Raw genomic sequence first — 24,523 nt, 5'->3', positions numbered from 1 at the left:
ATGCAGTATAATGTGGATAAATGTGAAGTTATCCACTTCGGAAGGAAAAACAGAAAGGCAGAGTATTATTTAAATGGTGATAGATTGGGGAATATTGATGTACAAAGGGACCTGGGTGTCCTTGTACACCAGTCACTGAAAGCAAATATACAGGTGCAGCAAGCAGAAAGGAAGGCAAATGGTATGTTGGCCTTCATTGCAAGGGGATTTGAGTACAGGAGCAGGGATGTCTTACTGCAGTTATACAGGGCCTTGGTGAGACCACACCTGGAGTATTTGGTCTCCTTACCTAAGAAAGGATATACTTGCCATAGAGGGAGTGCAGCGAAGATTCACCAGACTGATTCCTGGGATTGCAGGACTGTCGTATGAGGAGAGATTGGGTCGACTTGGCCTGTATTCACTCGAGTTTAGAAGAATGAGAGGGGATCTAATTGAAACATATAAAATTCTGACAGGGCTAGACAGAGTGGATGCAGGGAGGATGTTTCCCCTGGCTGGGGGGATCCAAAACGAGGGGTCACAGTCTCAGGATACGGGGTAGGACATTTAGGACTGAGATGAGGAGAAATTTCTTCACTCAGAGGGTGGTGAACCTGTGGAATTCTCTACCACAGAAGGCTGTGGAGGCCAAGTCAATGAATATATTTAAGATGGAGCTAGATAGACTTCTAGACACAAAAGACATCAAGGGATATGAAGAGAGAGCAGGAATATGGTATTGAGATAGAGGATCAGCCATGATCATATTGAATGGCGGAGCAGGCTCGAAGGGTCGAATGGCCTACTACTGCTCCTATTTTCTATGTTTCCTTATAGTCTTGCATGTGAGAATTCTAAAGGTGAATTTCTCCATCTCCCCACTTTTGAGATAAGTTATGGATTCTTGTTAGATTGACACTTCTCAGCTCACCCTGGTGTCCTTTTTGAAATTTGGGGGACCCACCCTTGTTTTATCGTGTAACAGATCTAAAACAGATTTTCTGTAAATTCTTGGGACAGAAATCATTAAGTAGAATGACATTCTCTCCCCTTAATAATTCTTAACTACCTGTAACTCCATATTCATTTAAGTCTTGAATACCAAGATCGGAGGATAGTTACCGATTAGGAAAGTTTTTCGGCCCATCTTATTTCATCCACCCAGAAAGATCCCAAAGCCCCTCCATTTCAGCATCTAAAATGCACAATACAAAACTGCTCATTATTTGATACAAAATTGTTAATCTCATTCGGAGAACCAAAAAGGATTTTTTGGTGTTGGTTATGCAAAATCCACACTAGCATAGTAAAGAATACTCTCACTAGGTTATGGTTAAGACACATTGCTGGGACATTGTGAAAGGGTATTCATCTTGGATCTCAGTTGATATTCTTCCCATAGATATCAACTGATGAGAGGTAATTTATACACCTGTGCCTATAATTCCCAAAATGCTGTAATCTGATCGTGTGCAAATTCATAAGTGCCTACAAATCTGCAAACTTCCCTTATGAACAGCAGCAAACCTGTAATTGACTTCAATGTTTACAGACCGCTATGTTAAACAGCTCCACCATAACAAAATAATGCATGTATGTTATATGATAAAATGCTCCTGTCATTATAAACCAGTGTATTATCCGTCTTATCATAAGCACCACCTTGGGAGATCCTCGCGTTTTATTTTAATTTTTCGAGTTGGATTTGTCTACTAATCAAGGTGGCAGAGGGTATCACTGCCTGGGAATGGAGCATTTTTCAACTTGTCATCCAGTGTCAGCATCAAGTATACCCAGGGTGATATAGCACAGGGCAGGTAAAAGCCCCTTCACGTTGTCCAGCATCGTGTCTTACTCATAACTCAGGGGAGCATTCTGTACTTTCCTATATCAAGCATCTTTTTTATTTCCTTAAGGAGATCGACAATTTTCTGCACATTGTGGGCAGCTTTGTTATCTATCTAGTAGTAAATAGGTTGAGATTGCTCAAACTCATTTGCAGTAGACTTCTTTCAGCCATCAGAGAAAAGAGACATTCAATCTGTCAGTATAAGCTGAAAGACCGTGTTCCTTGCTTTCCCTCACAAACTTACATGTAAAAAAAAATGTTTTCAACTAAAATGGATTAAGTCCCATTTTGCTGTGGGATTGAAACAGTTTAGTATTTCAATTTATTTCAGTGAATCTAAAATGCTTTTTATTGGTACTAAGAAGAGTTTATGCCTGCTTTGAATTCAAGGAGAAGCTTTTTGCATTTTCCTAATACTGATACACTCGGCTATCTTGGGACCATGTTGCCTTCTGGTTACGTTGTGGTCTTTTTAAAGTACTTTGTCATTTTTGCTACAGTGTGATCACATTGTGCAATACCTGAACAGTTGGGGAGCACAGATCTGAATCGATGAGAAAAATGATTTGCATTTTTTTGCATATTTGCATATTTGTAAACAAAGGGGTGAAATCTATATTTTTACTGTGCACCATATTCTTTGTAAAAATGATACTAAGTAAATAATTTTCTTTTTTTTTCCAGAGAAATGTGATGAGCCACTGACTGTGACACTTCCTCACTCTTCCTTCAGTAGTTCGTCTGTGATGTCAGGCAGCTATGTACCTGGCTACGCTAAACTAAACAAGAGAGGAGGTAAGAGCTTCTAAAACAATCCTCATTGGCATTTGATTCATACGTGCATTTTCTTTTTAATGCAAAGATATTAATATTGTAATGAATTATTTTAATTCAATTGGGGGTGAGCAGAAACTTGCCGATGTATCCCGAGGCGCTTCACAGCAGGGAGAACAAAAATAAAACAGATAAAAGGAATAAAGGAGCAGACAATGAGCCATGGTGCAAGAGTTAAGAGAGGTGGCCAAAAACTTGCTTGAAAACAAAAATTCATCAGTTACTTCCTCCAGTTGTAGAATGTTGCAGGTTATTCGACACGAGTTTTGATAATCCAAGGAAACAAAAATGTGCATTTTCAGGGCTCCTCACGCAGGAGGGATCTCATAGGAACATAAGAAATAGGAGCAGGAGTTGGCCATATGGCCCCACGAGCCTGCTCTGCCATTCAATAAGATCACAGCTGACCTTCAATCTCAATTCCACTTTCTTGCCCGATAACCATATCTTAAAGTGCTTTACGTTAAGCAGGTCAGAAGAGTGCATGCCAAGCAGGAGGGAAAATGGAAAGAATTCGGGCGGGAGGTGAAAGACACATTTAAAGATTAAAGTTTTCTGGGGATTTTTGAAAGCAGGTGACAAGGCAGATGGATCTTGAGAGCGAATTTGCAGTTGACCAGGAGTAGCCCAATATCTGGGTATGGGGATGCCGTGGAAAGATTCAAAAGTGAGGATTTGCATTGTGAAGTTAATTTGCTGCCGTACAGAAGCCAATGGAGTGAGGAAAGGATGGGGGTGATCGGAGTGCAGGATTTTGCACGGGTGAGAACATGGGCTGCAGCATTTTGAGCGAGTTGAAATTTGTGGAGATTTGAACTGAGCATGTCAGCCAGGAGCACATTAGAGAAGACAAACTTTGAGGTGGTAAAGACATTAAGGTTTTTTTTTGCAGTTACGGGGTAGAAATAAGGATGGAGGTGATCGATAGCCCAGAAGTTGAAGAAAGCAGTCTTAATAATGGAAAGGATGTGTGGGAGTAACCTACGTATGGAATTACATAGAATTTGGAGCACAGAAACAGGCCATTTGGCCCAACTGGTCTATGCTGGTGTTTATGCTCCACATGAGCCTCCTCCCACCCTACTTCATCTAACCCAATAAGCATATCTTTCTATTCCTTTCTTCCTCATGTACTTATTAGCTTCCCCTTAAATGTACCTATGCAAGTCGCCTCAACTACTCCATGTGATAGCAAGTTCCACATTCTAACTTCTCTCTCAGTAAAGATGTTTCTATTGAATTCCTTATTGGATTTATTCATGACTGTCTTATATTTATGACCCTGAGTTTTGGATTTCCCCCACAAGAATTGATTAGAATGATGAGGTTCTTCATCTCCTGATGGAACCTGAGGTGACATTTTGGAATGTTGAAAGTTAATGTCAAAGACACTCAAGTTCTGGCAGGAATCAAAGATTGTGACTTTGGGTTCGCCTGCATTAAGCTAGAAGAAAGGAAAGCAGTGCTTTGAAAGTGTAATTTTGTCAGAGGATAATAAATTGAGACCTTCTTAAGCAATTGTTGAGGCTTTTATGTGTTTCAGATGAGAGGGCACTTTAGAAGCTAATGAGGTATTCAAGAACACAAGAGGCTGCCTGGGAACTGCTTCTGGTTTTCATTGTTTTCAGGGGGAACACATTGCTTTATTTACAAAGATTTCTTGTGTATATTTAATTGAACACAGTTTTAATTCTGTGAAAATATATTATGTTAAATAACATGAAAGGGAACACTGGCATCAGCCAAAAAGGGTCTAGGAGTGATCAGTCTGCAAGCAGCTGGCCAGTTTGAGGCAGTTATTAATAAGGTAAATTGAGTGAATGATGAGGTGGAATTTGTGTTTACTGGAGCTAAGCTGAGTTTGCGAAAGTGATGATAGACTATTTATTGGAAGAAGCTGAAAAATGCCTGTGGTAGTTATCTATTTTGGAATAAATAATTTGTCCAAAAGCAATCTTGAGAGGTCTTAAAAAAAATAAATGGAATGTTTCAGAGGTTGTAAAATCGAAGTGCATTGGACACAGCCACAAGAGAAATTATATTAAGTTTTCTGATGATACCAAATTTGGGGAAATGGCAAACTAAAGAAGAATGCAAAAGGATATAAACTGCTTAGCAGATTGGTGGGACTTATTGCAGAGAAATGTGAAATAGTACATTTTAGGTAAAAAGATTCTTGGGGTGGAGCTACAAAATGATCTAGGGATACAAATATATAAATCTTTAAAGGTAGCGACACAGATGGAAAGGACCATAACAATTTTGGGTTTTATACATAGGGGTATTGAGTACAAAAAGCAAGGAAGTGATATCGAATTTGTATAAGACATTGGTAAGGCCACAGTTTGTATAGTGAGCACACTTCTGGACAGCCGATTATAGGAAGGATGTTACAGCCCTGGAAAGGGTACGGTGAAGGTTCACTAGAATTATATGAGGAATGAGTGGCTCACATTAGGAAGAAAGGCTTGATAAACTTTTTCACTGGAACAGAAAAGGTTAAGGAGTGATATGAGGGGGCTTCAAAAATTATGAAAGGTTTTGAGAGGGTGAACAGTAAAAGTCTGTTTCCACTGGTTGGCAAATCAGTGATAAGGGGACATAGACTCAGGATTATTGCTAAAAGAACAAAGGGGGGAAGTTAGAATAATTTTTTTTCACATAGAGGGTTATTAGAAAATGAAATGCTTCTGTTATAACAGCTATTAAGTTAGAGATGAAAGCATCATTTAAAAATAAATTGATTAAGTATTTGAAAAGTATGACTATAATAGGATACAAGAAAAGGACAGGAAAATGAGATGAGATTGGATAGCTCCAGCTGAAGAGCAACCCAGGACTTTGCTGTTCGGCTGAATAATCATTTTCCATGCTATAAATCTATGAATTAGTGCTATCAGGAAGGGTTCCATTGCAGTCTGGTGATGGCGTGAAGCTGACCGTGATAAATAGTGGTTGTAGACATGTCTTTGCAGAACACTATCATACTGAACAGTGTCTAAGAGATTAAGTAAATTTGGAAGTAATGATAATATGATGCTAAACTTGGGCCTGACATGCCTCAAGATTATAGGTGTAAAGAGATAAGGAGTGTAATCTTTTCGGGGAATTTATGTTATAGTTTATCTATGACTATAAGTATAATGGAATAAATGTGTATTAGAATTAGCTGGAGTTGAGATAGAGGCAGGCCTCTCTTACTAAACTTTCGAATAGAGACCAGAATCCAGTATTTCAAGAAACAGACAAGTTCTTTGATTTGTGGAATTGCCGTTGAAGGATAATGGGTATTTTATCTGTAAAACACTAACTTGATGGGCTTTCTGCTTCTGCTTAATTATCTTAACTGTAATTAAATCTGACTATTAGTTTTAGCCTGAACACAATGGACTAACAGTGTTGACATTTACTGTCTTTCAGAAAACACATGGGCAGCCCATGTGGTCTCTGTTGCATTATACTGTAATTAAAGGATAATTGTTAGTCCCGTGACACGCGGGCTTCAGTTCTGAGGAGTCTTGGTCTGCTTATGGGAACTGGCTCTGTGTAAAAATGTTGGGAGAAATCCCAAAGCAAAAAAATTCGCTACACAGTTTTGATGTCTTGAGATAGAAGAAGTTAGGCGAGGAGATGATGTGTCAAGTCTTAATGGATGTAGGAAAGAATACAAACATGTTGTATGGCAGATTTTCAGCTTACGTGGAAAAATGGAAGGTAAGTTCAGAGGAGCATTGACTTAAAACAGAGAGACAAGAAAGGTTGCTACAAAGGGAAAGGTTGGAGGCTCGATCTGGGAAAGGGAACATTTAGTGTGATGGACCAGTGGGAGGGTCAGGAAAGTACTAGGGATCTAACTGGAGTCCAGAGATCAGAAGATTCAAGAAAGCTAATGGGACAACATTTTGTCTAACAAAATGGTAGAAACATAGAAACATAGAAAATAGGAACAAGAGTAGGCCATTTGGCCCTTCGGGCCTGCTCCGCCATTCAAAATGATCATGGCTGATCGTCTAACTCAGTACCCTGTTCCCGCTTTTTCCCCATATCCCTTGATCCCCTTAGCGTTAAGAAATATATCTATCTCCTTCTTGAATACATCTAATGACTTGGCCTCCACGGCCTTCTGTGGTAGAGAATTCCACAGGTTCACCACACTCTGAGTGAAGAAATTTCTCCTAATCTCGGTTCTAAATGGCATACCCCGTATCCTGAGACTGTGACCCCTGGCTCTGGACTCCCCAGCCATCGAGAACATCCTCCCTGCATCTAGTCTGTCTAGTTCTGTTAGAATTTTATATGTTTCGATGAGATCACCCCTCGTTCTTCTAAACTCTAGTGAATATAGGCCCAGTCGACCCTATCTCTCCTCATACGTCAGTCCTGCCATCCCAGGAATCAGTCTGGTAAACCTTCATTGCACTCCTTCCATGGCAAGGATATCTTTCCTCAAATAAGGAGACCAAAACTGCACACAATACTCCAGATGTGGTCTCACCAAGACCCTATACAACTGCAGTAAGACATCCCTGCTCCTGTACTCATATCCTCTTGCAATGAAGGCCAACATACCATTCGCCTTCCTAACTGCTTGCTGCACCTGAATGCTCGCTTTCAGCGACTGGTGTACAAGGACACCCAGGTCTCATTGCACCTCCCCTTTTCCCAATCTTTCACCATTCAGATAATAATCTGCCTTTCTGTTTTTACAACCAAAGTGGATAACCTCACATTTATCCACGTTATACTGCATCTGCCATGTTCTTGCTCACTCACCCAACTTGTCTAAATTACATTGGAGCCTCTTTGCATCCTCCTCACAGCTCACATTCCACCCAGCTTTGTGTCGTCTGCAAACTTGGAAATGTTACATTTAGTTCCCTCGTCCAAATCATTGATATATATTGTGAATAGCTGGGGCCCAAGCACTGATCCCTGCAATACCCCACTAGTCACTGCCTGCCACCGGAAAAAGACCCGTTTATTCCTACTCTCTGTTTCCTGTCTGTCAACCAATTCTTAATCCATGCCAGTATATTACCCTCAATCCCATGTGTTTTAATTTTGTACACTAACCTCTTGTGTGGGACCTTATCAAAAGCCTTCTGAAAATCCAAATACACCACATCCACTGGTTCTCCCCTATCTATTCTACTAGTTACATCCTCAAAAAACTCCAGTAGATTTGTTGAGCATGATTTCCCTTTCATAAACCCATGCTGACTTTGTCCAATCCTGTTACTGCCCTCCAAATGTTCTGTTATCACATTTTTATAATAGACTCTAGCATTTTCCCCATTAGTGATGTTAGGCTAACTGGTCTGTAATTCCCTGTTTTTTCTCTCCCTCCTTTTTTAAATAGTGGGGTTACATTTGCCACCCTCCAATCTGGAACAAATCTGTTCCAGAGTCTATAGAATTTTGGAAGATGATCACCAATGCATCCACTATTTCCAGGGCCACTTCCTTTAGTACTCTGGGATGTAGATTATCAGGCCCTGGACATTTGTCAGCCTTCAGCCCCATTAATTTCCCCAGCACTATTTTTTTTAACTAATACTGGTTTCCTTCAGTTCCTCCCTCTCACTAGATCCTTGGTTCCCTAACATTTCTGGGAGGTTATTTGTGTCCTCCTTTGCTGAATTCTGAACTGGTCCCAATCCTCAGGCTTGCCGCTTTTTCTGGCAATTTTATACGTCTCCTCTTTGGATCTAATACTATCCCTAATTTCTTTTGTAAGCCACGGTTGAGCCACTTTTCCTGTTTTATTTTTGCACCAGACAGGAATGAATAATTGTTGTAATTCCTGCACACGTTCTTTAAATATTAGCCATTGCCTATCCACCGTCATCCCTTTTAGTAAAATTCCCCAATCTATTATAGCCAACTCGCACCTCATACCTTCATAATTTCCTTTATTTAGATTCAGGACCCGAGTTTCGGATTCAACTACTTCACTCTCCATCTTAATGAGGAATTCTATCATTTTATGGTCACTCTTCCCTAAGGGACCCTGCACAACAAGATTGTTAATTAATCCTTTCTTATTGCACAATACCCAGCCTAGAACAGAATGATGTAAGGGAGGAAGCTTCCTTGCCAAGATCATTAGGTCTAGAGTTGGAGAAGAAAAGTAAGCAATAAAGATCATCTTTCTCTTTCGGCGGCCTAGCAACTACACCATCAGAATACAAAAGGGAAGAGGATACACAGAAGTTATCAAATACAGCTTCAGCTTGGGACCAGGAGGGATGACATCTTGAGGGCCAGGAAGACAGCAGCTGATACTTCTTTTTAATAAAGTTGCACTTGTCAGCTCCAATAGTGAATTTACAAAGCAGAGATTGAGTTGGCTCGGTGCTTCAGATTGAGCCCAGATGCAGTTGGTGGAATTATAATGAAGCACAGCAGAATGACAGGCATAAATGAATCAAGATATTATGTCAGATCTGATGGAGGAGAAAGAGTGAGGTAAGCCACTTTCTATGCCAGCTGGATATCAGCAGTGACTTCACTGGTATAAATGGGAGAATCATAATAGTGAAAGTAATAGTTTGACCAAGGAAAAGCAGCAAAGAAAAGGGTTTACTGACTATTAAACCCCAATTTTACAATTCCAGTAGTATTACGGTTGCACACACCCATGCTGTGTGCACACCTGCACCGATAGTGTGGGGGGCAGGCTGTGCAAAGGTTTGCAATATAAGGGCCGTCTCCTGTTTTGGATAGGCTGCAAGCACAGGAAAAGCTTGTCCAGTGTGCTTATTCTGGAGCACAGTTGGGTGAGGAAGAAGCTTCTTAAAGGGCTGCAGCTCATCAAAAAAAAGGGAACATTATTCTTGTGGGAAATCACCACTCGGAGTCAGACTTAAAGATTCAACATGCAGTTTATTGGACAAAGCTTTGGGAGAAGCGCTTGACACTCCGCAGTGTACGCAGTCACCTTCTCAATTTTAAAATGGTCCTTGAGCTTCTTTTATATGTTACAAGTACAGACATTCAGCAGTTATTACATTATTAGCCTTGGTTAGTGACACATTAGCCAATTAGGCCTCGACAGCAACAATTGACCTCCAATCACATTTTGTTTAGCAATACACTAACTTGTTAATCATCTTAAGCTTTTAATTATGGTCCGTGCAAGGCGCAGCTCAGTGTGGTTTTGGGGTAGTGACCGCCGCCACGATCACACTAGTCGCCTAAGGTCATCTTTGCCTTTAACCCAACAGCTTAAATTTTACTTTAACAATTATGGTGGTGAAAGAAATATGAAAGGCAACACTGCTCCCATTGAAGCTGGAGAATTGGAGATCCTGCTATAGGAGTTGCACCAAAGGAGGGTGGCCCTATTTGGGACTGAAGGAAACCCTCCAGTAAAAGCATATGTAACAGTTGTATGAAGGGAAATCACAGGCTTGAGTTAATGCAGCCGCTCAGCTCCCTCATACAAATGAAGAATAAGTTTACTGGTGTCAAGAGCAAGGTGAATGTGAGTATGTGCCTCTTGTGGGATTTATCAAATATGCCATAAACTTAAGCTGTGATATCCTGCTCCCAACTGTTGTGCACAAACATTTTCCTTTTGCGCACCCTCTTTCATTGCGCCTAAACTGCATTGCACACACTACTTCAAGTTTGGGGAGGCAGCCGAGGAACAGCAAACTGATTCTGTAGAGGATAGCCCTGATCTCCTAAGAGCCAGTCACACAGTATATATTTTCCTTCAAATTATGTAGCCACAGTTGAAGAACACATAATGAAGGCATAATGGCTGCTTTCTGGATAACAACCACTGATATTTCTGTGGTCAGATACCACTGGAACATTGATTGTGCAAACACTTTCTGGTCACATAGACCATAGGGTTGATATAAAGAAGCCAGATGCTTACATAGGTTCTATGTGCGACTCTTTGTACTTGAGGTTACTTCCAATGAAAGCTTTGTGCCCTGTCCAGCAGATGCCTTTTTTCTTTTACAGGAAGACTGAAAAAGAGGTTGCTCCTTGCAAACACAGCAGTTGTCATTTCCCTAATACATGTGTACTCTGCAGACTGCTTGATGTGGCAGATGTTGGCCGTGGCTTATTGATAGCTCTATTTCCTCTTGATTCAGAAGGTTGTGGATTCAAGCTCTACTCCAGAGATATTCTCGGCTGAGACTTCAGTAAAATACTGAGAGATGACTGCACTATTGGCGGTGCTGTCTTTCGCATGTGACATTAAATGGAGGTCCTGTCTATCTGCTCAGGTGGCCATACAAGATCTCATGGCACTATTCAAAGAGGAGCAGGAGAGTTCTCCTGGTACTCTGGCTGATGTTCATCCCTCAACCAGTATTACTAGAAACAGATTATCTGGTCATTAATCTCATTGCTGTTTGCGGGATCTTGCTGTGTGCAATTTTTGGCTGCCGCATTTCCCTACATTACAAAAAGACTAGACTTCAAAAGTACTCCAGTGACTGTGATGCACTTTGGGGTATTCTGAGGCTATGAAAGGCACTAAATAAAGGCAAATTCTTTTTCTTTCTGTCTGTCCGTCTATTCTGTGGTAACATGAAAGCTGCATGCTGTGCTAACCTTCACTGCTATGGGAAGAGTCATCTCTGATCCAGGTGTGAGTGTGTTATTATGCACGGAGGCACACCTCTGTGGCAGCCTATGTAGCAGAGGTAAAAGACCAATCTACTGTAACATCCAAGCACATATCTTGGGGTTGGGACGATATGATCAGACTCTCTCAGGGAGATTGCACTTGCATTTGTTGTAGCTCCTCTCGCTCCTCTTGAACTCCTCTGCCTCATATCAATTATGCAGTGTATTCGGATTCTCAATGGAATACCCACACTGACCTCTTAAATGAGCCCATGTCAAAGCGCACTGTAACCTATAATAATGAAGAAAAATATTGGTGGGGAGAAAAAAGCAAAAATGCAGAAATGAAGCACTACCCACTACAACCAAATAATGCATGGAATGAATTTTGTAAATGGTATATTTTCTTTCTCTGTTTCTCACTCTCTCTCTCTTTCTCTCTCTCTCTCTTCTTTTTCTCTTTCCATGTATCTTTCTCTCTCTCCTCTTTTTCTCTCTCTCATATCAATGTTACTCAGTGGGTGGAAGTCCTTTATTGGAGGATGGAAAGACTGGTTCAGATGGTTAGTGCAGGCAGTGGAGTGGAGGGAAAGAGTAGTTCACATGAAGCAATGGTGGATCAACTGTTGAAGAGCTCTTTCTGCTGGGTAGCCTCATCTAAGCAACTGCTATCATCACCTACGTGAGCAGCAACAACACCGATCTGCTTCTTTTCTTCCATTTGCTGCACTGTGTTTTCTTTCACCCACGGAATAAAATTTCAGCACAATTGACAATTTTTAATACAATGTCAACCGTGGTGATATCCTACACTGTGGACTTTTGCTCTTTGCCTGGGTTCAAAAAAATCAGGGTATAAGCACCAGCTTTGGGAAATCACCATGATGCACAGAACGCTTACACAATTATAACTCTAGCCAGATTGGCTAGTACGAAGCACCATTGTATCCTGTCACACATCCAATAGTGTCAAAAGTCCAGCCCATACTTTCTTGTTCATGACAATGACAACATGATCAATTAGGGATGATGATGACAGACCTGTGCTGCTGGAGACAGCTGAACTCATTGCAGTGATTACCGGGGAGTTTTCTTGAAGCGTTGAACATTTATAACCAATGAAGAAGGCAAAAGTACTTTTAAGACTGTCACATTAAAAGTGCTTTTGGCAAATGTTTGTATGACTGATAACCAGCTGCTGCAGCCTTGTAGATTTTTAATAAAACTTTGGCTTCAAATTTGCAAGCACAGAAATTTTAGAGCTGCCAAAACTGCTGCCAACAGCAGAAAAACAACTCATCTCAATACTGTAGTTCAAACCAAGTAAACACATACAGAGTAGAGTTGAAGGGCTAACTTTACAAAATCTGGAGAGAGCTGGGGGCCTTACCCACCTTAAAATCACAAAAATCTACTAATTTTATTCTTTTAATAAATGATTGGGAAAGACTGGTAAATTAGTAACTTATGGTTTAGAATATTTAGAATTTAGAGCTATCTCTTTAAATTGAGTTATAAAGCCTGTAAGGATGCAATATTTTACATAATCCTGTCATATTTTGTAAAGGCCACTAGCTTGATTGCGCAGAGTATCTAACAGCTGCATCACCACCAAAGACTGAGTTCAAAATTCTCAGCTATCCTGATCGCATGAGTTTCTCCAGCATGTATCACACATTGACCCCAGGTGATCAAAGTGCAAGTCCAATACAATCAAAAGAAGCATGTTTTTCCATGGATCAGTGAGTTTCCAGTAAGAAAGGGACATTTCGCCCTTACAGTTGAAGAAACTGAGCCTATTTGAGCCTGTTCCAAATGAACTAACCCCACTGAGATTAACTTTGCTTTTGGGCTCAGGTCCACACTCATCCCTAGTCCATGTGCATTGCCATAAACGATTTTCACTGGAATCTATAAAGTGCAAAGTAGAATGCTCCAGTTCCCTGACTAGCTCACAAATCACACACTTATCCATAATTTGAACATAATTTATACATTTTCATGCATGTCTGCCTTATTTCTTAGACTGTACAGCCAAAACCAGAAAATATGTATGGTTAATGGATAAACAGTTTTCTCATTTATATTGTAAATTTAATTTGGATTCATTTGAAACATAAGTATTGTTTATCATTACATCTTAAGTAATAGATGCAAATTAATTATTCCATTTGCACAAATTGAGATCAGATTGTATACAGGCCAAAGATCAAACCAACCTATTTCATCCCATCCCACAACACTTTATTTACAGTGGAAAAAATGCACCTGGCTTTAATTTTTACCTTTCTCTTGTCCTTCTTTTTTTATGCTGCTTGTACTTCTTTCTCTTTCTTTGCCTTTTCTGGAGTGATTGTGTGCAAAGGAGGGGGAGCAAGGATCAGAGAGCCCAGGGTGCAGGCTAAAGGAGAAAGTAAAAAAATCAACCATTCTTTCTTAAGCAACAGCCTTGCATTTCTGCCCTGATTGTCCTGTTAGGGAGTGGATGGGACACCCAAGGTCCAATACTAAAATATTTAGGTTTTAAAAATAGATACTGTGCCGAACGTAGTGCAATTCAATCAAGCCAATGTCCGCAGATCTGGTAGAAGAGAAGGAGGCTGAGAACAGGGAGAGGCAATATGCTGGGAGCAGAATCATTCTGGACGGAGGGAATAGTACTTGTGAGAGATCTACTAAATAGTTGTCTTTAATCAAAAAGACTCCGAGGTGTTTTGTTCCAAAACATAATAGCTTTATTAAGAAGTTATAATAAGTAGCAAAGATGTTAAAATATAAGAGTACAATTAAACATACTAATAAGATTTCGAATACAACTGAGCAAAGTTTATCACCATATATGGTTCTGAGGTGCACTTATTGAAGGTCCTTTAAATTACAGTTGAGCTGTCCAGCTTCACTCCAAGAACATTCCAACAAATACGATTTAATTGTAATCTTACATATGTTTTTAACACATTCGTTCTATATGGGGCCTTCCATCAATCATCCTCTCCGTCTCATGGAGCTGTCATTCGCTTCACTCCCTTTGCATGTCAGATGACACAACATCTGATATCATTGCCTCCCTTATGATTAGTTGTCTCTGACTTATCAAGGACACTTATGTTTGCCCAAAGCATCCTATATTCTTACTAAACTATGCCTGACTCCCTTTACCCATCTTATGCATGTGAGATAAGAATGGCACAGGATGCTTATTATACAAGATGACCAAAAGCCTGTGACGCTAATACAGAGAACAGAAAGCCTTGTTCACTTATTTAATGATTTTCCTAACAAGGCTAGCATTATTATATAGAAAGCTTTTATAATGCTTCCCTTACAGTACTGAAGGCAGCATTAGAAGCGTGGAGCTGAGCGAGGAGCAGGAGTAGCTGGAGTCATCCAGTAGCTGGAGTGGGTCAAACTGCAGAATGCAGAGGTGCGCGAATGTCTGCCATAGTTTGAAGTCGGTGTACTAAGGTCAAGGCTGTCAATAAAGCTTGACATCAGTCCATGCGTGGAGGTGGGGTGGGAAGTCTTAGAGCAGTTGGAAAATAGGATGGATGTTTATAGGTATGTTTATGATTTCTATTATCAATTTTATATTAGAGATATATAAAATATATATGGGCATTATATTCCATAGAAACTTTAAGGTAGAATGTTTTCGGTAGTTTTCTTGACTGAACCAACCAGAAATGACACTAGAGGTGGCTCTGCAATCTAATTGTTTCCTGGTTCCATAAGAACATAAGAAATAGGAACAGGAGTAGGCCATAGGCACCTCAAGTCTGCTCCGCCATTCAGCAAGATCATGGCTGATATTCTACCTCAACTCCTCTATTCCGCCCTATCCTCATAACCCTTGATTCCTTAGTGTCCAAAAATCTACTAATCTCAGTCTTGAATATACTCAACGATTGAGCATCCACAGGCCTCTGGGGGAGAGAATTCCAAAGATTCACGACCCTCTGAGTGAAGAAATTTTTCCTCATCTCTGTCCCAAATGGTCAACCTCTTATCTTGAGACTATGGGGGTGATTTTAAACCCCAAGAGTGGGTGGGTTGGGGGTGGGTGGGAGTTGAAAATAGTTGATCTTTGAGTCGCGACTGCAACCTGGCTTTATTTCCGGGTTTAACATCGGCACGGAAATGTACAGGCTTCCCACTGGGAATGCCAAGTTCAAAGGTTTTGCAGTCGCGACCCAAAAAACAACTATTTTCAACTCCCACCTGCCCTCAATCCATCCGTTCTTGGGGTTTAAAATTACCCCCTATGACTCCTAGTTCTAGACTCTCCAGCCAGGGGAAACGGCCTCTCAGCATCTACTCTGTCAAGCCCTCTATTAATTTTATATGTTTCAATGAGATCACCTCTCATTCTTCTAAGCTCCAGAGAATATAGGCCCATTCTGCTCAATCTCGAGGACATCCCTCTCATCCCAGGAATCAATCTAGTGAACCTTTGTTGCACATCCTATAAGGCAAGTATATTTTCCCTAAGGTAAGGAGACCAAAATTGTAGATATTGTATGAGCATTCTGTGACAAAAAACAGTTTTGCATTTGCTCCATAGACTCACCTCCCATTTTGGAAAATTTCTTTGCACATTCCCTTGCAAAGTAGGGTTACTAAGCTACGCAAAATTTTGATTCTTCTTTCCTATCTGTTTGTTCAAATAATTTCACATCAGTGTCCTCCTTTTAATCCTGGTGAACTATACCAATTTCGAGTTGCTAATTGCCTTCCTACTGTGCCTTATATTTCCATTGAAACTCAAGCGGATCTCTCATTATCCAACATTCAATCCATTTTTTCAGTTTCTTTCAGATCCTCCACTACTTGTACAGTAGCTCCACCAATGTATTTCTTACAGTCATGGTAAAAGTATTCCTTTCTTTACCAGGTCTGTTAGGTGAGCTGTATCCATATTCTAAAGCCAAAATCTAGTACTTTGTTTCTTATGCACTTAGATTTCTCTTTTTAAAAAAAGCACTTCAATTATCCAATATTATAATGATTCCTTTTCTCCACACCTCTGGTCTTTCATTATAAATATTTGCTCTACTTTTTAATCTATTTTTTATCATTCTTCTTTTAATACATTTCCTTTCCTCTTTCTCTTTTGGCTTCTATTCAATTCCCAACTGTTTGACAAAGCCCAGGGCCAATTTTCAAACTTTGTTAAGGTGTTGTCGACCATTATTGCAACTAAAGCCAGAGAAGGGCAACTAAAGCTAGAGCTCCCTGGATGACAAAAGAGAGAGAGAGTAAGATGAAGCAGAAAAAAGTGGCATATGACAAATGTCAGGTTGATAATACAAGTGAGAACCAGGCTGAATATAGAAAGTTCAGAGGGTAAGTGAAAAAGGAAATAAGAGGGGCAAAGAGAGAGTATGAGAATAGACTGGCGGGAAACATGAAAGGGAATCCAAAAGTCTTCAATAGGCATGTAAACGGCAAACGGGTAGTAAGAGGAGGGGTGAGACCGATTAGGAAACAAAAAGTAGATCGACGCCTGGAGGCAGAGGGCATGGCTGAGGTAATAGATAAGTACTTTGCATCTGTCTTCAGCAAAGAAGATGCTGCCACGGTAAAAGAGGGAATGGTTGCGATACTGGATGGGCTAAAAATTGATAAAGAGGAGGTACTGGAAAGGCTGGCTGTACTTAAGTAGATATGTCACCTGGTGCAGATGGGATGCATCCTCGGTTGCTGAGGGATGTAAGGGTGGAAATTGCCATAATCTTCCAATCATCCTTAGATACGGGGATGGTGCCAGAGGACTGGAGAATTGCAAATGTTTATACCCTTGTTCAAAAAAGGGTGTAAGGATAAACCCAGCAACTACAGGCCAGTCAGTTTAACCTCGGTAGTGGGGAAACTTTTAGAAATGATAATCCAGGACAAAATTAACAGTCTCTTGGACAAGTGTGGATTAATTAAGGAAAGCCAACATGGAATTGTTAAAGGCAAATCGTGTTTAACTAACTTGATTGAGGTTTTTGATGAGGTAACAGAGAGGGTAGATGAGGGCAATGCGGTTGATGTGTTGTGTATGGACTTCCAAAAGGCATTTGATAAAGTGCCGCATAATAGGCTTGTCATCAAAGTTGAAGCCCATGGAATAAAAGGGGCAGTGGCACCATGGATATCAAATTGGCTAAGTGACAGGAAACAGACAGTAGTGGTGAACGGTTGTTTTTCGGAATGGAGGAAGATGTATAGTGGTATTCCCCAAAGGTCGGTACTGGAACCATTGCTTTTTTTGATATATATTAATGACTTGAACGTGGGTGTACAGGGCACAATTTCAAAATTTGTAGATGATATAAAACTTGGAAGGGTAGTAAACAGTGAAGAGGATAGTGATAGACTTCAAGAGGACAGAGACAGGCTGGTGGAATGGGTGGACACGTGGCAGATGAAATTTAATGCAGAAAAGTGTGAAGTGATACATTTTGGTAGGAAAAACGAGGAGAGGCAATATAAACGAATGGTACAATCTTAAAAGGTTTGCAGTAACAGAGAGATCTGGGAGTATATGTGCACAAATCGTTGAACGTGGCAAGGCAGGTTGAGAAAGAGGTTAAGAAAGCATACAGGATCCTGGGCTTTATAAATAGAGGCATAGAGTACAAAAGCAAGGAGGTTATAATGAACCTTTATAACATAGGAACATAGGAACAGGAGTAGGCCATTCGGCCCCTCGTGCCTGCTCCGCCATTTGATAAGATCATGGCTGATCTGTGATCTAACTCCATATACCTGCCTTTGGCCCATATCCCTTAATACCTTTGGTAGCCAAAAAGCTATCTATCTCACATTTAAATTTAGTAATTGAGCTAGTATCAATTGCCATTTGCGGAAGAGAGTTCCAAACTTCTACCACCCTTTGGTGTAGAAATGTTTTCTAATCTCACTCCTGAAAGGTCTGGCTCTAATTTTTAGACTGTACCTCCTACTCCTAGAATCCCCAACCAGCGGAAATAGTTTCTCTCTATCCACCCTATCTGTTCCCCTTAATATCTTATAAACTTCGATCAGATCACCCCTTAACCTTCGAAACTCGAGAGAATACAACCCCAATTTGTGTAATCTCTCCTCGTAACTTAACCCTTGAAGTTCGGGTATCATTCTAGTAAACCTACGCTGCACTCCCTCCAAGGCCAATATGTCCTTCCGAAGGTATGGTGCCCAGAACTGCTCACAGTACTCCAGGTGCGGTCTAACCAAGGTTTTGTATAGCTGCAGCATAATTTCCGCCCCTTTGTACTCTAGTCCTCAAGATATAAAGGCCAGCATTCCATCAGCCTTTTTTAGCCATTTCCCTCGATAAAACACTGGTTCGGCCACAACTGGAGTATTGTGTCTAGTTCTGGGCACCGCACTTTAGGAAGGATGTGAAGGCCTTAGAGAGGGTGCAGAAGAGATTTACTAGAATGATTCCAGGGATGAGGGACTTCAGTTATGCCATTAGACAGCTGAAGTTGGGGTTGTTCTCGATACAGAAGAGAAGGTTGAGAGGAGATTTGATAGAGGTATTCAAAATCATGAAGGGTCTAGACAGAGTAGATAGAGAGAAACTGTTTCCCATTGGCGGAAGAATCAAGAACCAGAGGACATATATTTAAGGTGATTGGCAAAAGAACCAAAGGTGACATGAGGAAAAACCTTTTTACGCAGCGAGTGATTGGGATCTGGAATGCACTGCCCAAGGTGGTGGTGGAAACAGATTCAATTGTGGCCTTCAAAAGAGAACTGGATAAGTACTTGAAAGGAAAAAATTTGCAGGGCTACGGGGATAGGGCGGGTGAGTGTGACTGGCTGAATTGCTCTTGCAGAGATCTGGCACGAACTCGATGGGTCATATGGCCTCCTTCCAAGCTGTAACCATTCTCTGATTATTAAACAGTTTACATTCTCTCTGAAACCCAGCCTAATTTTCAACATTTTGCATTCCTTCTTCTCCAAGCTTACTGTGTTGCTTTCCTGGCAACACCACAAAGATTACTGATAAGCCACACAACACAAAATTTCAGGAAGTTCGGAGAAGTACTGGGCATTGCAAAACATGGGAGTTATCTTAGTAAATTTCAACTCTTTTTGGAGGAAAAGGAGAAAGAGGAGCAGCAGCAGCAACAGGAGGGGGCACCTCAGGGAGTTGCAGGTGGGGCTATTCACATGCATCCTTGCCATGCCCCTTGGTTCTATAGGCCGAGGGTCAGCTACCTGTAGTTTACTGAGGAGTAGTACGTATGGAGGCTGTGCTTCTCCCGAGAGGTTGTCATTGACCTGTGCAGCCTCTTGCAGCAAGACCTCAATGCACACATTACCTCTGGCAGTGAAAGTCACTACAGCCCTCAATTTGTTGGTCCCGTGTTCTTTCCAAGCTCCAGCAGGTGACATCTGTAATATTAGTAAGTCTGTAGTCCGTACTTGCATCACGCACATCACTGACGCCCTCTTCGTAAAAGCCAACCACCATATCATGTTCCCTATGGATATCAGAAGCCAGCAGAAAAAAGCTGTCGGTTTTGCTAATCCATCAGGATTCTTCCAAGTAAAGGGTGTTCTTGCCATCAGGGCACCTTTCAATGAGCCACCAGTTTTCATGAGCAGAAAAGGCTTCCACTCATTTCCTGTTCAGCTTATGCGTGATCACCACCAGGGCATCATGCAGGTCTGTTCCCACTTTCCTGGCAGCTGTCATGACACCTACATACTGCGTCAGTCCACCATTCCCACTGCTCTTTGATCCAGCACAGCAACTTGCATGTTGGCTTCTTGGTTCAAGGAGTATCCTCTTTACATCTGGCTCATGACACCTCTATGAAATCCATGCTTACCAGCTAAACCGAAATGTAACCCAAGCCATTCAACCACTAGAGCCATCATTGAGCAGACCTTTTGGGTTGCTAATAGAACACTTCCGCTACCTGGACAAGTCTGGGGGCTTTGTACAATACAGCCCACAGAGTTTGTCCTGGACTCTGATTATGTGCTCTCAAATTCTTGTACTACTTTTTCCCTTCTGTTGGCAGACTTGTAATGGCCGCAGACTGCTTTGCATTAATTCATTTGATTAACTGTGAAATGTTGCCAAACAACAGATGGTGATTTGCATGTTTCTAATCCTGACAAGATATTTGGAGTGTAGAAAAAGATAAGTGGTCACCAACTACCATGTTAGTATCTGTTGGCAATTCTGAAGTAGTGGCACTGGTCATTGGGATTAGTTTGAATACCACTGAAATGAGATTGCTTTCCTCTCATTCTCCTCCAACTGTCTTTTTCATCTTGTCTCAGAAGAGTAGTCATCGGGCTCGCTGGGACTGTTGCCGATGAGTCTGAGTCATAAACAACAGTGCTGCTGCTGGGAGATGCTGGTGTCAGTAGTATGGATGGTACAAATATCAGGGAACAGCAGGAATAAGAGACCTTTTGGTTGGCATGGATAAAAATTGGATCAAAACATTTTTTATGAACAGGCATTGCACTTTGGGGAAGCCACATCAGTGGAAAAAGGACTCAACGTTGCTATGGACCAGTACTTCTGTTGTATTTACTTTACTTTCTGAGTACCTGTCTCCCCTCTGTGTCTTTGCAGGCAGTACTTCTAGAGCTTAATTTTTGGATGTCAGAGAAGAGCTAGCAGGGAACTTTTCTTTCAACTCCAATAATGCCATTAGTTTTTTCGTGTGGGACAGAGGGGAGGTTTGAATGTACACAAGTGAACTTCAGTGCTTCTGCTAATACAGAGAGTAACCAAACCTTTTGAATTTGAGCTGATGGATTTTTCTCTTTCCACTGTTTTTTTTGGCTGGTTAATCTATTGGTCTCACGTTTTTCTTGAATGGAATGAAATTGCAGCCTACACCCATAACTCTACTAGATTTTATCTGCATGGAAGAGAGAGAATACAGGTGTCAAGTTAAAAGAGAAAAAGCAGAAAGGTTATGGATAACAATTTAGAGAGATCCTGGCTCTGAGACAGATGTGTGTATAATGAACGTACCGTTGTTAATTGGGGAGGGGTGGATAGAAAGAGGTATACTTTGAGCTAGAGTTCAGTTCTATGGGGATCGTCCAATCCAAAAGTAACAATACTTTTCCTTCCTGGTCAGCTTTGTATCAAATGTGATTTGAATCAAAAACAACCTCCGAGGGTTAATTTTCTGAGTTCTCACTAATGGCAGCCTTGGATCAGTGGTAGACTCTTGCCTCTGAGTTAGAAGGTCATGGGATCGAGAGAGCAGGAGGTGGGTCTCGTGGTCAAGATGAGATCGGGGAGGGTATGAGGGGAAATAGATGAGCAACGAGAGAAAGATGCGAGTTCAGGGCGAGGACAAGGGGGGCGGTGGGGGGGGGGAGGGTCTTTGGGGGGTTTTATGTGCTAGAGGAAGGAAAGGAAGCGACAGAGGCAGCCACTACCGGGTACGGTAGCATAGTGGTTATGTTACTGGGCTAGTAATCCAGAGGCCTGGACTAAAATCCAGAGTCATGAGTTCAAATCCCGCCACGGCAGCTGGTGAATTTAAATTCAATTAATTAATTAAATTCAATTAATTAAATAAAAATCTGGAATTAAAATACTAGTATCAGTAATGATGGCCATGAAACTACCGGATTGTCGTAAAAACCCATCTGGTTCACTAATGTCCTTTAGGGAAGGAAGCCTGCCGCCCTTACCCGGTCTGGCCTATATGTGACTCCAGACCCACAGCAATGTGGTTGATTCTTAATTGCCCTCTGAAATGGCCTAGCAAGCCACTCCGTTGTAAAATCTCGCTACGAAAAGTCATAATAAGAATAAAACCGGACGGACCACCCGGCATCGGACAACTAGGCACCGGACACGACAACGGCAAAACACCAAGCCCAGTCGACCCTGCAAGGTCCTCCTTACTAACATCTGGGGACTTGTGCCAAAATTGGGAGAGCTGTCCCACAGACTGGTCAAGCAACAGCCTGACATAGCCATACTCACAGAATCATATCTTTCAGCCAACGTCCCAGATTCTTCCATCACCATCCCTGGGTATGTCCTGTCCCACCGGCAGGACAGACCCACCAGAGGTGGCGGTACAGTGATATACAGTCAGGAGGGAGTGGCCCTGGGAGTCCTCAACATTGACTCTGGACCCCATGAAATCTCATGGCATCAGGTCAAACATGGGCAAGGAAACCTCCTGCTGATTACCACCGACCGTCCTCCCTCAGCTGATGAATCAGTCCTCCTCCATGTTGAGCACCACTTGGAGGAAGCACTGAGGGTAGCAAGGGCACAAAATGTACTCTGGGTGGGGGACCTCAATGTCCATCACCAAGAGTGGCTCGGTAGCACCACAGCTGGCCGAGTCCTGAAGGACATAGCTGCTAGACTGGGCCTGCTGCAGGTGGTGAGCGAACCAACACGAGGGAAAAACTTACTTAACCTCGTCCTCACCAATCTACCTGTCACAAATGCATCTGTCCATGACAGTATTGGTAGGAGTGACCACCGCACAGTCCTCGTGGAGACGAAGTCCTGTCTTCGCACTGAGGACACCATCCAACGTGTTGTGTGGCACTATCACCGTGCTAAATGGGATAGATTCAGAACAGATCTAGCAGCTCAAAACTGGGCATCCATGAGGCGCTGTGGGCCATCAGCAGCAGAATTGTATTCCAGCACAATCTGTAACCTCATGGCCCGGCATATTCCTCACTCAACCATGACCAACAAGCCAGGGGATCAACCCTGGTTCAATGAGGAGTGTAGAAGAGCATGCCAGGAGCAGCACCAGGCGTACCGAAAAATGAGGTGCCAACCTGGTGAAGCTACAACTCAGGACTACATGCATGCTAAACAGCGGAAGCAACATGCTATAGACAGAGCTAAGCGATTCCACAACCAACGGATCAGATCAAAGCTCTGCAGTCCTGCCACATCCAGTCGTGAATGGTGGTGGACAATTAAACAACTAACGGGAGGAGGAGGCTCTGCAAACATCCCCATTCTCAATGATGGCGGAGTCCAGCACGTGAGTGCAAAAGACAAGGCTGAAGCGTTTGCAACCATCTTCAGCCAGAAGTGCCGAGTGGATGATCCATCTCAGCCTCCTCCCGATATCCCCACCATCACAGAAGCCAGTCTTCAGCCAATTCGATTCACTCCACGTGATATCAAGAAACGGCTGAGTGCACTGGATACAGCAAAGGCTATGGGCCCCGACAACATCCCAGCTGTAGTGCTGAAGCCTTGTGCTCCAGAACTAGCTGCGCCTCTAGCCAAGCTGTTCCAGTACAGCTACAACACTGGCATCTACCCGACAATGTGGAAAATTGCCCAGATATGTCCTGTCCACAAAAAGCAGGACAAATCCCAATCCGGCCAATTACCGCCCCATCAGTCTACTCTCAATCATCAGCAAAGTGATGGTAGGTGTCATCGACAGTGCTATCAAGCAGCACTTACTCACCAATAACCTGCTCACTGATGCTCAGTTTGGGTTCCGCCAGGACCACTCGACTCCAGACCTCATTACAGCCTTGGTCCAAACATGGACAAAAGAGCTGAATTCCAGAGGTGAGGTGAGAGTGACTGCCCTTGACATCAAGGCAGCATTTGACCGAGTGTGGCACCAAGGAGCCCTAGTAAAATTGAAGTCAATAGGAATCAGGGGGAAAACTCTCCAGTGGCTGGAGTCATACCTAGCACAAAGGAAGATGATAGTAGTTGTTGGAGGCCAATCATCTCAGCCCCAGGGCATTGCTGCAGGAGTTCCTCAGGGCAGTGTCCTAGGCCCAACCATCTTCAGCTGCTTCATCAATGACCTTCCCTCCATCATAAGGTCAGAAAAGGGGATGTTCGCTGATGACTGCACAGTGTTCAGTTCCATTCGCAACCCCTCAGATAATGAAGCAGTCCGAGCCCGCATGCAGCAAGACCTGGACAACATCCAGGCTTGGGCTGATAAGTGGCAAGTAACATTCGCGCCAGATAAGTGCCAGGCAATGACCATCTCCAACAAGAGAGAGTCTAACCACCTCCCCTTGACATTCAACGGCATTACCATCGCCGAATCCCCCACCATCAACATCCTGGGGGTCACCATTGACCAGAAACTTAACTGGACCAGCCATATAAATACTGTGGCTACGAGAGCAGGTCAGAGGCTGGGTATTCTGCGGCGAGTGACTCACCTCCTGACTCCCCAAAGCCTTTCCACCATCTACAAGGCACAAGTCAGGGGTGTGATGGAATACTCTCCACTTGCCTGGATGAGTGCAGCTCCA

General features: G+C 42.2%; 1 protein-coding gene across 2 annotated transcripts in view; it reads left to right on the top strand.

Moving 5' to 3' along the window:
- cntnap2a (contactin associated protein 2a) overlaps positions 1 to 24,523 on the top strand; it is a 1,620,024-nt gene that overhangs the window by 484,155 nt on the left and 1,111,346 nt on the right. For both annotated transcript variants that reach the window (XM_068005678.1, XM_068005683.1), the window contains exon 2: positions 2,516 to 2,626. In XM_068005678.1, the coding sequence (XP_067861779.1) occupies positions 2,516 to 2,626 (111 nt within the window). The remainder of the gene's footprint in view (positions 1 to 2,515; positions 2,627 to 24,523) is intronic.

This window comes from Heptranchias perlo, chromosome 2 (assembly GCF_035084215.1).
Source record: "Heptranchias perlo isolate sHepPer1 chromosome 2, sHepPer1.hap1, whole genome shotgun sequence".
NCBI lineage: Eukaryota > Metazoa > Chordata > Chondrichthyes > Hexanchiformes > Hexanchidae > Heptranchias > Heptranchias perlo.
The sequence above is the reverse complement of the archived record's forward strand: the minus strand, read 5'-3'. Positions and strand labels throughout refer to the sequence as shown.